This window comes from Aethalodelphis obliquidens, unplaced genomic scaffold, assembly GCF_003676395.1.
Source record: "Aethalodelphis obliquidens isolate GAN/ISIS:26980383/991018 unplaced genomic scaffold, ASM367639v1 scaffold9, whole genome shotgun sequence".
Lineage (NCBI taxonomy): Eukaryota > Metazoa > Chordata > Mammalia > Artiodactyla > Delphinidae > Aethalodelphis > Aethalodelphis obliquidens.
Genome location: NW_020837953.1, coordinates 20,230,880 through 20,244,378, shown reverse-complemented (window position 1 = coordinate 20,244,378; position 13,499 = coordinate 20,230,880). Strand labels below are relative to the sequence as shown.

At 41.8% G+C, this 13,499-nt stretch overlaps 1 protein-coding gene and 1 non-coding gene across 2 annotated transcripts in view; both read left to right on the top strand.

Annotated features, from left to right (window-relative positions):
- Positions 1-602: 602 nt before the first annotated feature.
- Positions 603-13,499, top strand: part of LOC113621429 (uncharacterized) — a 36,804-nt gene continuing 23,907 nt past the window's right edge. Inside the window, exons 1-5 of the mRNA XM_027108275.1 lie at positions 603-1,530; positions 5,213-5,298; positions 7,276-7,402; positions 7,666-7,764; positions 11,349-12,515. Coding sequence (XP_026964076.1) covers positions 1,404-1,530; positions 5,213-5,298; positions 7,276-7,402; positions 7,666-7,764; positions 11,349-12,515 — 1,606 coding nt within the window. The 5' untranslated portion in view covers positions 603-1,403. The remainder of the gene's footprint in view (positions 1,531-5,212; positions 5,299-7,275; positions 7,403-7,665; positions 7,765-11,348; positions 12,516-13,499) is intronic.
- On the top strand, positions 6,939-7,034 carry LOC113622473 (small nucleolar RNA SNORA12). Its single transcript, XR_003433518.1, has one exon. It is a non-coding gene; the product is annotated as a small nucleolar RNA SNORA12 (small nucleolar RNA).

The window sequence follows — 13,499 nt, the reverse complement described above, 5'->3', positions numbered from 1 at the left end:
TACTTTGTGGCATTTTAGAAATATAAGGAAAGCAATTAACGTAAGAACTTATTGAATACTAGGACAAACAACTGCCTGACCATGGTATTCTTTTAATGAAACACTGGATTCCATTCCACTTTCAGTCTTTTCCACGTACATATTAAGTGAAAGTGGTATGGATTCTTTTACACCAATGTTGTTTCGACAAAAAAGAGATACAGATGTTTCCCTTTGTCAAGGGTTTCAAATCTCCCGGTGGAAACATACACACATCTATGCCTGGCAGAGGGGATCCGGTTCTATTCAGTAGTCTCGGCGGGGACGGGAACACAGGCTTTGTTTCCTTCCGCAGGAGCAGGCTGCTTCTCCCTGGGTTCGGGTCTCGAGTTGCGTGCAAACGGAGAGTGATGGAACAGTATCCCGGGGCGCATCCCGGGAGGCGCCGGCGAGCTGGCAGGCTGCCCCGCAGGACGCCGGGAACCGCGCGCGGAGGCCGCTGCCGCGCAGGCGCACCGGCCGGGCTGCGCTACGTGGGGCATCTTGGCACTGCGCGGAGACCGGTCCGTCGCGGCAGGAGGGCTGGGGCGTGCGGCCCGAGCTGGTGAGAGGGGTGAGCCAGGGCTCCCCAGGGTCTGGGGAGGGGACAAGCCGGGTAGCGCCGCCTCGGCCGCGCCCGCTGTCACCAGTGGCGCGCAGTGTGCCCCGCGCCCCAGAGTCGGCTCAGACAAAGGCTGCGAGGGCAGGGCCGGGCGGTTCAGCCCTGGAGAAAAGGTTTATCCTCTTCATTTCGGGAGGAGGAAACTGGATTAGCGGGGTTACGGGATTTGCCGCAGCCGGCAAGGGAAGGAGCTGGGATTCAAAGCCAGATCCTTTTTGATTCCAAATCTCAGACTACTTTAAACCTAGTGCTGCCTAAAACAAAGAATTGGGTTTTATTCATCCCTTTATGCTTCATGACCCCAGCACGGTGTTTTGGACCATATGGACTGTATATATCCACGGTCTCCATGTATCTTTTGTAAACAATGTTCAGTGATTGGTGCAAGTTCTAGAATTCTGACCATGTGATTGAACTTTCCGGATCCTTTTGCTGACTCTGATGTTTTCTAACCAGCATGGCTAGGGGCCTGTAGACTTGGCGATTTAGAATAAACGTCTGGAGCCTCCCGCTGCCTGCTGAGGAGACAGATGGAGCGCAAGGATGGGAGGTGTTTCTGAGAGCCTAGGGAGTAAAAAGGTCCAGACTCCGGATTTTGGTGCTGTATGTTCGCCGGGTTCCTGAGAGTGGAGGACACCCGTGCAACTGTGAAGCCTTCCGTCAGTTTCCGGCAGTTTCCTCATAAAAAGTGGACAAGCCCAGTCAGGACTCTCTGCCCTGTGAGCTGAGGTACAGTTCGCCAGAAAGGAGCGCCGAAGTTATCATGCTTCAGAGACTCCTAATCACCCTGCCCGTCGAGACCAGCACCTGGGTGAAGTTGCACCATCCAAAGAAGGCCACGGAGAGGGCGCCCCTGTGGGAGGACGTGACTAAGATGTTTGAAGGAGAAGGTGAGAATAGACTGCTGGGTGGGAGGGAGGCAAAGCAGCATCTTCTAGGGTGGGAAGGAAAGTGGGCACCTGAGCAGAAGCATCTGCTTAGGTAAAAGGTCTCTGGAGTTCTTGATTATTGCTCCTGGCTTGGGGTTTTCCCAAGTAGTAGTGGTTAGTTCAGACTAAAACTAATATTTCATAATGGCTGTGTATGTTATTTCTTTTTATCTTCCCCATGGGTGCGTGGGGCTGGGAGGACTTGCCTGATTTTCCTTATTTTACAGTGAGGAAATGTGAATCAAATGAATGACCTGTCCAGGTATTAGGTGGGTAGGTCAGAAGTAGAAGGCAGTAGGGAAAGTACCAGGTGAGACCAGAGTATCTTGTGCTAGAATAGCAAGGAAGAGCTCAAAGACCCATGGACGTCTACCAGAAGGATGCAGAAGCCCGGTTCAAATTGCGGACAGTTTAAGTGTCCAGCTTTTCTTTTTAAAGGGCCTTTTATTTATTTATTTATTATTTTATTTATTTTATTTTTGGCTGCGTTGGCTCTTCGTTGCTGGGCGCAGGCTTTCTCTGGTTGTAGCGAACGGGGGTCACTCTTCATTGCAGTGCGCGGGCTTCTCATTGCAGTGGCTTCTCATTGCAGTGGCTTCTCTTGTTGCAGAGCATGGGCTTCAGTAGCTGTGGCTCGTGGGCTCTAGAGTGCAGGCTCAGTAGTTGTGATGCACGGGCTTAGTTGCTCTGCGGCATGTGGGATCTTCCTGGACCAGGGCTCGAACCCGTTTCCCCTGCATTGGCAGGAAGATTCTTAACCACTGCGCCACCAGGGAAGCCCTAAGTGTCCAGATTGATTGTAACACCTTAAATAAGTAAAATTCCACGCATTCATGATGACACTTAAAATAGAGAAAGAGAGTCACAGATGTAGAAAATAAACTTATGGTTATCAAGGGGGGAAGATGGGATGGGATGAATTGGGAGATTGGGATTGACAAATATACACTACTATTTATAAAATGGAAAACTAATGAGAACCTACTCTGTATAGCACAGGGAACTCTACTCAATGCTCTGTGGTGACCTAAATAGGAAGGGACTAAAAAAGAGTGGATATATGTATATGTATTACTGATTCACTTTGCTGTACAGCAGAAACTAACACAACATTGTAAAGCAACTATACTCCAATAAAAATTTTTAAAAATGAAAAAGAATTTAGGAACCCCCCCAAAATAAATAAATATAACAGAGGAGGGGGGGAGAAAACTCATCTGCCACATTGGAAGTGATTAATACACTGATTTCTTATGTTGAAAATAGATTTTTATGGGAATGAAGGATGCATTTACCTTGCTTTTTACATCCTTTTCAGAGAATACCTGCCAATAATAAATGTAGAAAGAATGATAGAATATTTTACTGTAAATGAAGTAATTGGAAGGTTGGTAGGGAATAGGATATTCACATGGTGTCAAGGTATGGCCCCCACAAATCACTTGCTAAATGCCAGGGAAAGGACATACTTTTTCAGTGACAAGATCTAGTGGTCACTATCTTTTGTTTTTTTATAACTGTATTTATATTTGGCTGCGTTGGGTCTTCGTTGCTGCGCCCGGGCTTTCTCTAGTTGTGGCGAGCGGGGCTATTCTTCGTTGCGGTGCGCGGGCTTCTCATTGCAGTGGCTTCTCTTGTTGCGGAGTACGGGCTCTAGGCGTACGGGCTTCAGTAGTTGTGGCTTGCGGGCTCTAGAGCACAGGCTCAGTAGTTGTGGCACACGGGCTTAGTTGCTCTGCAGCATGTGGGATATTCCCGGGCCAGGGCTTGAACCCGTGTCCCCTGCATTGGCAGATGGATTCTTAACCACTGCACCACCAGGGAGGTCCTAGTGATCACTATCTTAACCAAGTGTCCCAATGATGGGATAACCTGACATTTTGTGCCTTCTGGGTGACGTAATATAAAGCACATGGTATCACCCATGAAGAATCCCTGCCTAAAATGTTTCCTAAAATGTTTAACCTGATCCAAATTAATCTTAAAGGCTGAACTTCTGGTTTAAAGAAAATACAGGGGATGGAGAAATAAGAGAAACCCCACCATGAGGATACAGTAAGTCGATGCCAGTGTCATGAAGGAAAGGCAAGTACTGTCTAGAGTAAGAGAGACTTTGACTAATAACCACTTAAAATGTGTGAGCCTTAATTGGAAAAACTCTAGGATAAAAGACAGTTTGGGAACAATTGAGGAAATCTGAATATGGACTGAATATTTAGATGATCCTATGGAATTATTGTTAACTCTCTGAAGTGTGATAATTGGTATCATGGTTATGCAGGAGAAGACTCTTTGAAGTATTTAGGGAGGAAGTATCATAATTTCTGCAACTTTGAAATGGTTCAGAAAAAATATAGATAGATGAAACAAATATGGCAAATGTTAACAATCATTTAATGTGTTAGATATATGAGTGTTCAATATTCATGATAAAAAGTTAAGGGGAAAATACAAGGACAATAATTCATGTGCCTTAATTGCTAGTTCATATTTTTAATATGTCAAATTTCAGCCACTATTTCTTGAATTCTAGCAGCCTGGCATAATTTAGTTGTGTTTAAGTAGCAGATGGGAAAAAATGAACCAGATACAGTTTCTATGCATATACTCATACTAATACTCAATTGACAGTGATAAGTATAAAAATAAATATAATAGGAGGCAGCCTGAGATAGACACCAGAGTAGAGATAAAAACCAAGCTTTGGGGCTTCCCTGGTGGCGCAGTGGTTAAGAATCCGCCTGCTAATGCAGGCGACACGGGTTCGAGCCCTGGTCAGGGAAGATCCCACATGCCGCGGGGCAACTAAGTCCGTGTGCCGCAACTACTGAGCCTGCGCTCTAGAGCCCACGAGCCACCACTACTGAGCCCACGTGCTACAACTACTGAAGCCCACGTGCCTAGAGCCCGTGCTCCTCAACAAGAGAAGCCACTGCAATGAGAAGCCCACGCACCGCAACGAAGAGTAGCCCCCACTCGCCGCAACTAGAGAAAGCCCGCGCGCAGCAATGAGGACCCAATGCAGCCAAAAATAAATAAATAAAATAAATTAATATTTTTTTAAAAAAAGCGTTGGAGGAATTCAGGGGAGAGGAAGCTTTCCTCTCATTAAGGGGCTCTGAGAAAACTTCACTCAGACTGGTCTAGAAGGATACCTCAGTTTTTCACCGAGTGGGACTTGGGGGAAAGTACTGAGGTGGGTGCTATCCAGATATGTTCAAAGAATGGTGAATAGGATTATGTGGTGGGTGTGTCCAGAGGATGAAGGATGGTGTTTAGAGGCAGGTAATACTTGAAGAAGCAGTTTTGGACTGGTTGTGGAGGATCTTGAAGTCTATGGTAAAGTGTTTGGATTTTTCTTTCTTGAAAATGGGGAACCTTTGAGGATTTTTGTACAAAGGAATGGCCTGTTAGGTCTGTGCTTTTGGACCAGCGTTGGCCATTGGGAAACATTAATCCCCCAATCAACGCACTGCAGATCCTCCTCATTAAGGAGGCGCCAGCCTGCTCTTGAGTTGCTCTGAATGTCCCTCATTGTATTGAATGTATTGAGAGAGGGGCCAGATTCAGCAGGTCTGCAGGCAGGTTTTCTATTTGGGGGATCTGGGAAGATGCAAACCTCATAGCTCTTTTCCTTTCCCAGTTCTGCTATCTCAGGATGCTGATGAGACCCGGGGAGAAAGTTTTGAAGATGAAGTGGCATCTGGGTCCCTGACAGCAGAATCCCAGGTAGCTTGGAGTTTCCTGTCACTTTCTTGAAATTGTTTCTCAGATTTTAAGAGCCCTGGCTTCAATTTTCTTTGACTCGACTTCCTGGATTGGATTTTCTTAACCTGTTAGAAACCAGGCTGCATGGATTGATTTCACAGGCATTTTCCCCACCTGTAGTAACCTTCCTCAGAAACCCTCTTGTTTCTAGCAAACCTCTAGCCATTTATGCAACAAATTTAAAAATCATGTGTGTGAGTGTGTGTGTGTGTAAGAGAGAGAAAAAGTATATAATATAATTCTTGCCCTTAAGCATCTCAAGATGTCATCCAGGGGAAAGACAAACATTGTAAAATATTTAAAGCAACACTTTAAAATGAACAGAGAGGTTCTGATATTCTTGGAGATGTATACACTTCATTAATGACCTTTAAGAAAGGATTTTTGGTCATGTCCTGGAGCAGAATTATAGATGATAGAGAAATGAGTAGAGAAGCTACTGACAGGTCCTAAAGGACACAAACTAAACAGGCTAAGAAGAAAAGGAAGGAGAACTTCCAAGAGCAGTTTAATAGTGTCTGTGTATCATACACGAGCTCATCAGAAAACCAGTGACACTAGCAGGCAAAGCTCTGCACAGCCAAACCCCGGAAGCATAGAGAAACTCAAGAGAATTAGAGAGTAATCAGAGAAAACCACTATAGAAGGAGATATTATTAGAGAACAGAAGAGTTTTAAAGTGGAGTGATCGTAACTTCCAAAATCACATGGTACAGGGTTTAGTCCCATGTCTTTAACCTTCCTCAAATTCATCAGTTAAATATGGAGGCTAGTGTCTAGTAGGCCTAAAATGCATTCCAGAATTATTTACAATACATAAAAAGCATTAAAATAGTCTTAATTCCATACTTAAGGAATTTGTTATTATCTCAGCCTTCCGGCTTCTGGGTTCTCTTTGCATTTGGTAATATTTTTAAAAAATAACCCAAATGGTTATTTAATTTGTGTAGCTCATTCATAACAGGCTCTTGTACCTCACAATGCAGTGTCTGCTTTGGTCAAGGAATCTTCCTTACTAGGCAGAATTCGTGCTCCCTCTAAAAATGTGCTGTTCTCACATACTTTTTTTACTAACAGAAATACCCAGCTAAGGGTCTTATCCATGCTGAAATGTTCTCATTTTTTAAAAAAAAATTATTTATTTGGCTGCGTCGGGTCTTAGTTGTGGCACGCAGTATCTTTCCTTGCAGCAAGCGGGCTCTTCGTTGTGGCACGCGGGCTGTAGAGCGCGCAGGCTTAGTTGCCCTGCAGCACGTGGGATCTTAGTTCCCTGACCAGGGATCAAGCCTGCTTCCCCTGCATTGGAAGGCAGATTCTTAACCACTGGACCATCAGTGAAGTCCTGAAATGTTCTCATTTTAACCAATTCTTTCAGCCCAACCAGGGTCCCTGTTTTCTCTTGTGGCCTTAGCCCCTTTTGAACCCTTTCCTTTCTCAAATATTCCTGATTTTTATTGTCCTTAACCTAAATTACTATATACTGTTCTGTGACCTTCTTTAATATAGTTCATGAGTATTTTGCCTTCAACCAAATTGTGAGTTGGAAAAGACAGCTTACACACTCCCTGCATTGTTTTGTAACCTCCAGCAGAGAATCAGCCAGTTTTCAAGAGGGTGTCTGTAGGAACTGACAGAGGCTTGATGACAAAGAGATCCCTTTCTAGCCTTTCCTGCATCAGAGATGGGTTCCCACATGTGGCAGGCTACCTCATAAATTTAAGTCCTTACATACAGACTGACATAGACTAGACCTGTCTAGCCTGAGGAGAATCTCTGCTGAGTGGTGTTTCTCCAACCCTATGATGGATTTGCTTTTATTAAAAAAAAAAAAAAAAAAAGAGGGTATCCAGGAAAACTTGGCTAAAATCTCTTAGCATCTAGACAAGGTTAGAACAACTTCCTAACTCTGGCTGAAAAGGAACATATTTGATGTTCTAGGAACTGTTAACCTTCAAAGACATATCTGTGGACTTCACCCAGGAGGAGTGGGGGCAGCTGGCCCCTGCTCACCGGAATCTGTACCGGGAGGTGATGCTGGAGAACTATGGGAACCTGGTCTCAGTGGGTAAGGATGGGTTCCCCTTGTAACTAGAACCTGTCTATTGGAATAACAATCTTTGTTTCTAAGTTAAGTGGTATGCTTGGTCTTTGGGTTCTGTGTTAGAGATTTCTAATTCCTTCTGAACATCAAGTCAGGATTGCTGTGGTCTTTTCTGCTCTGGTCTTTCTACTCTACCCTCCAGAAGGCCTGAATAACAAAGAACTATCTTTAAATTCTTGGGATAACTCTTTGACCTCAGCACATGTAGTTTTCTTCTTCTTCACAAGCAGGGTATCAGCTTTCCAAACCTGGTGTGATTTCCCAGTTGGAGAAGGGAGAAGAACCATGGCTGATGGAGAGAGAGATTTCAGGAGGTCCAAGTCCAGGTAAGAGCAAGGCAGATGGAGCCTTTGTCATGTTTGCCAGAGAGTTCGGCTTAAAGCCTTCTTCAGGCCACTGGGGAGGTTGCAGCCACCTGGGTGAGACCCACAAGAAACCTGATTACCACTCTGTCCCCCCTTTCCTGCACTTGCCTCTTCTCATTAGTTTCTTTGGAGTCAGAGGAAAAGAGATGCCTTTCTCATCAGGGTTAGCGGCCTTCACCATTTCTCCTGACCTGACATTTGTGGTTTTCTTGCTTTCTCCAGCATTCTAAATCTTACCCTGATCATAGTTTCTTTCTCCTGTACATTCAGTTATCCATGAATCTCGCCTCATAAAGACAGTACCCTTCACCAGATCCTTATGTTATTGTATCCTGACTTTCACTTTCTCTGATGATTCCATTTAAAATTTTTTCCTAAATCTTATTTTATGACCATATCTTCAATTCTGATTCTCTTTTTAACTTGTGTAATTTAACTTTTATTTCAGATAATTTATGACTCTTTGAGAAGTCACTACAGAATTCCTTCTTACCAAATCCAATGGCTTTTAATAGTCTTCTTCAACTTCAGTAATAATGTAACAGTAATAATGACACTGTTTTCCAAGCTGGCTTCTGCGAGTCCTGTGCCTACTTTAACCCCATCTTACAAGTGAGGAAAAGAAGACTCTTAGGTTAAGAAATCTGTACATGATTGTTTAGCTACTACTTGGGGAATCAGTATTTGTCTAATCATTCTGACTCCACAGTTTGTGTTCTTTTTTTTTTTTAATTACAACCCATTTTTATTTTTAAATTTTTTAAAAAATTTTTATTTATTTTATTTTTGGCTGCATTGGGTCTTTGTTGCTGCACACGGGCTTTCTCTAGTTGCAGCGAGCGGGGTCTACTCTTCGTTGTGGTGCACGGGCTTCTCATTGCGGTGGCTTCTCTTGTGGAGCACAGGCTCTAGGCGCATGGGCTTTAGTAGTTGTGACACGGGGGCTTCAGTAGTTGTGGCTCGTGGGCTCTAGAGCTCAGGCTCAGTAGTTGTGGCGCACGGGCTTAGTTGCTTCGTGGCATGTGGGATCTTCCTGGACCAGGGCTTGAACCCATGTCCCCCACATTGTCAGGCGGATTCTTAACCACTGCGCCACCAGGGAAGCTGCCACCGTTTGTGTTCTTATGGTGCTGTCCTGCAGGGCAGCATTAGGTTATATAGACCACACCACCTTCTTGGTATCTTTTCTTCCACCAGCTAATTCAATAATTTTTGTCTCCTCTATCTCCTTATTGCTTCTTCAATGCTTCTTATCAGTCTCCTTTTTTAATGCAGATATATAATTGACACCTTTGTTAGGCTAAGCTAAACTACTATAGTATATAGACTCTAAAGTTTGGCTCACACAGAATAGGACTTTCTTGCTCATGTTTTGATCTGTTTAGTTCAGTGGACAGTTCTTTTCCCCCTGACAATTCAGGGACAGAGATTCCTTCCACATGGTGGTTCCATCATCCTCAAGGGCCTCCTCATCAACTAAGTTTGGCCAGCAGTAGAAGAAGAGCACAGAGGGGTTCATTTGGGTGGTTTTTACGGGCCAGACTGGAATGGCTAACATCACTTTTCACTCTCATTCACTTAATGGGGGAGACCTTTGTCACTTCACTCAATCAAATTCAAGGAAGATTGAGAAATATAGTATAGTTGTGTGTCCAGAAGTAGGGAGAAGAGATTTCAGAATGGCCAACAGTCTCTGCCACAATCCCTGAGGAGACTCTGTCTTTTACACTGCTGTTCTGTTTCTGCACAAACTCCCACAAATGCGTTATGATGGTCTCAACTATCCCTTTGACATCTATATTCCCCATATTTTCATCTTTGTCATATATGTTCATATGAACTCTATTCTCACATATCCCTGGTGTTTGGGACATCTCTATATAGACATGCTGTTGTTACTTCAAGCCCAGCATATCCAAAAACAGAAGCTATCTTCTCTCTCAAACAAAGTTCTTATCCTGACTCCTCCTGTTCTTTTAGCCTCTGAGACTAGAAATCATGGTATCAGCAAGAATGTATCATGCTTTCTACTCTGTTTTTCCCTCATTCTCCGTGGTTTTTTCTTTGATATTACCTGCTAGGTCCACTTCTACTCTTCATCTCTGTTGACCTTGCTAAGCCAGGTTCCCATCATCCCATGCCAATTACTGTAATTTCTAGTTGCATTTGTTGATGTCTTCCTTTTCTTTCTGAATCATTTTGAATGTTACTGCCAGATTTGACCACTTGAAATATCACATTTATCTTTTTTTTACCCTAAAAAGAAAAGTTAAATGCCTTCTTATTCCCTGTAGTAAGTAATCCAAACATCTCTACTTGCTTTTTGAGTTCACTCCAAAATTTATTCAGCTATTACCAAGTACTTTGTATGTGCTATTACTAAAATGAGGTTAGACATTCTGGGGACTAAGATTTTGCCGTGAACTGGAAATATTGGTGCTTTAGGATGACAGGGTCCAGAATGGTTGGATAGGAATAGAGAGTAAAAATCCAGGAAACTCCCTCATCCAAAAATGCTGTGTCATGTATACTATGGATAAAATACATATTCTCTATCTTTTAAGAGTTTACAGTGTAATTAATGTTTTGTCACAAATTAAGAAATCATTTTTCACCTCTTATGTAGGCAGAAATTATGAAGATTGATAAAAATCCAGTGAGTTTGCAGGGAGGGGCACCCATATTCAGTGATAGCACATACTCATACCCAATACTTTCTTTTTAGTAAATCCTATGAAACATTGACAGGAGTGTACACAAACTTACATATAATGACAAAGTGAAAAATCAGAGACAACCTAAATATTTTTTAGTAAAGTCAAACAAATATGTTTGTAAGTAGAATGTAGTACAATTGTTAATAAGAATGAGATAAATCTAAATGTACAGACATATAATTGAGCTTAAAAAATAAACCAGATGCCGAACTATATGTATTCCATGATCCCCTTTTTTGGGTAGAAATGTATATTTATGACCATATATACACAAATGCACACATTCACATGTGTATATTATTGAGAAATGTCTGAACAGATGCATTCCAAAATCCTAAGAGATTAAAGGAAATGGGGATGAGATTGAGAGAGGCTATCCTTTTTCAGTTAATGCATTTCTATATTATTTGATGTTTTATTTTAACATGCACAGAGTATGAGATACTTAAATTTTTCTAAGTAAATAAAATTTTGTCATAGAAATATAAGCTCGAGATGATATCATGTTAGAATTCTTATCTCCTTGTCTTATCTCTGATATTTGCCCTTCCAGTGATGCTTTCATCTTAGTCCATTTCCTCTTGCAATTCTCATGGATGAACTCCTCCCAATTTTTAAAGTCACCTTACATACTTTTAACAGCTTCTTTGTGTTGACCACCTTGTTACTTTCACATCAGCTCTCTAGGTGGCAGGATCCTATTTGAAGACAGTCCAACCCCCCTGTACCTAGTATATATATATTTTTTTCCCTCCTGTTCTCACTGTGGCCATTTATTTTTTAAAGTTCAGTGAATATGAGTTATTTATATTTTTGGACTTCTTTCAGACTTGGAGGATGAAACAGAAACCAAAGAGTCAATCTTAAAGAGTGACATCTCATGGGAAGAATTACACCATGACCTGATGATGGAAAGGTCCACAAGAGGAAGCACCTTGGTTTCCACATTGGGAAGGGACTCCAAATGTCATAAGTTAGAAAACCACGAGGAGAACCAAGGAATGGGTGCAGGGCAAATCCCCTTGATCCACAAGAAAACACTCACACAGGAGAGAGGCCAAGAATCTAACAGATGTGTGAAAAATATTAATGTGTGCTCAAAAGTTATTCCAGGACCAATAGATCCTCCAAGAAAAAGACACCATAAATATGACATATCTAGAAGGAAAAGTAGATACAATTTAGGTTTGATTAATCACTCAAGGAATTATACAAGAATGAAAACCTTTGAATGTAATATTTGTGAAAAAATCTTCAAACAGCTCATTCATCTTACAGAACACATGAGAATTCATACTGGAGAGAAACCTTTCAGATGTAAAGAATGTGGAAAAGCCTTTAGCCAAAGTTCATCCCTTATTCCACATCAGAGAATCCATACTGGCGAGAAACCCTATGAGTGTAAAGAATGCGGGAAAACCTTCAGACATCCATCATCTCTTACTCAACATGTTAGAATTCATACTGGGGAGAAACCCTATGAATGTGGTGTATGTGAGAAAGCATTCAGCCAGAGCATTGGGCTGATCCAGCATCTGAGAACTCATGTCAGAGAGAAACCTTTTACATGCAAAGACTGTGGAAAAACATTTTTCCAGGTTAGACACCTCAGGCAACATGAGATTATTCATACTGGTGTGAAACCCTATATTTGTAATGTATGCAGTAAAACCTTCAGCCACAGCACTTACCTAACTCAACACCAGAGAACTCATACTGGGGAAAGACCATATAAATGTAAGGGATGTGGGAAAGCCTTTAGCCAGAGAATACATCTTTCTGTCCATCAAAGAGTCCATACTGGAGTGAAACCTTATAAATGCAGTCATTGTGGGAAAGCCTTCAGGCATGATTCCTCCTTTGCTAAACATCAGAGAATTCATACTGGAGAAAAACCATATGATTGTAATGAATGTGGAAAAGCCTTCAGCTGTAGTTCATCACTCATTCGACATTGCAAAACACATTTAAGAAATACCTTCAGCAATGATATGTGAAATATGTTCAACATCAAAGAATCCCCAAATCGGAGCAAAAACCTCTAAATCTATGGTTTTCTGACTTTTGGATTTCAAGAACCAATAATTATTTTTTAATGGTTTGACCCAATGTTACAACTATTAATTTTGCCATATTAAAAAAAGAACTACCTATTATCTGCATTGTTTCAGAAAAGAAAGGGCATTTTAATATTTAAAAATACAGGAAGGATATATTCATAGAGAACAGCCTTTACATTTGAATTAACTTAGCTTTATGGAAATCTCCCAAATTTGTCTTTATTTTTCTCATTTCACTGTGGGCCAGTGAAATCATCACAACAGGCCAGTGATCTGTGATTGGCTTTGAGATTCACTGTTTTAAATATCCCTTTAATGAATCAGAATAAAATATAATCTTTACTATAGCTCTTTATATGGCTAGAAGAGGTATAAATAAAAATGTCAGTTGTCTCATTTCTAGAAGAAATAATGTTAAAGGGATTTTTCTAGACTTGATAGATAATGTGCTATACATGAGATACTTATATTTTATGGTTTTCTATAGAGAGGAATTGGCAAACTTTTTCTATAAAGGGCCAGATAGTAAATATGTTAGGTGTTGTAGGCCATATGGCCTCTGTCAGAACTACTCAACTCTACCATTTTAGTGCAAAAGCATCCAGAGGCAATATATAAATCAGGGTATCTCAATCTTGGTGCTGCTGATATTTTGGGGCCAGATACTTTGTTATGGGCAGCCATCCTGTACATCGTAGGGTGTTTAGCAGCATCCCTGGCCACTGGATGCCAGTAGTCCCCTCATCCATTGTGATGACCAAAACTTTCCCCAGACATTGCTAGATGTCCCCTGGAGGGCAAGGTAGTTCCTACTTGAGAACCACTGACAAATGAATGGGTGTAGCTGTGTTCCAATAAACTTTATTTAAAAGACAAGTTTGAGTTGCATTTAGCCCAAGGGTTGTAGTTTGCCACTCCT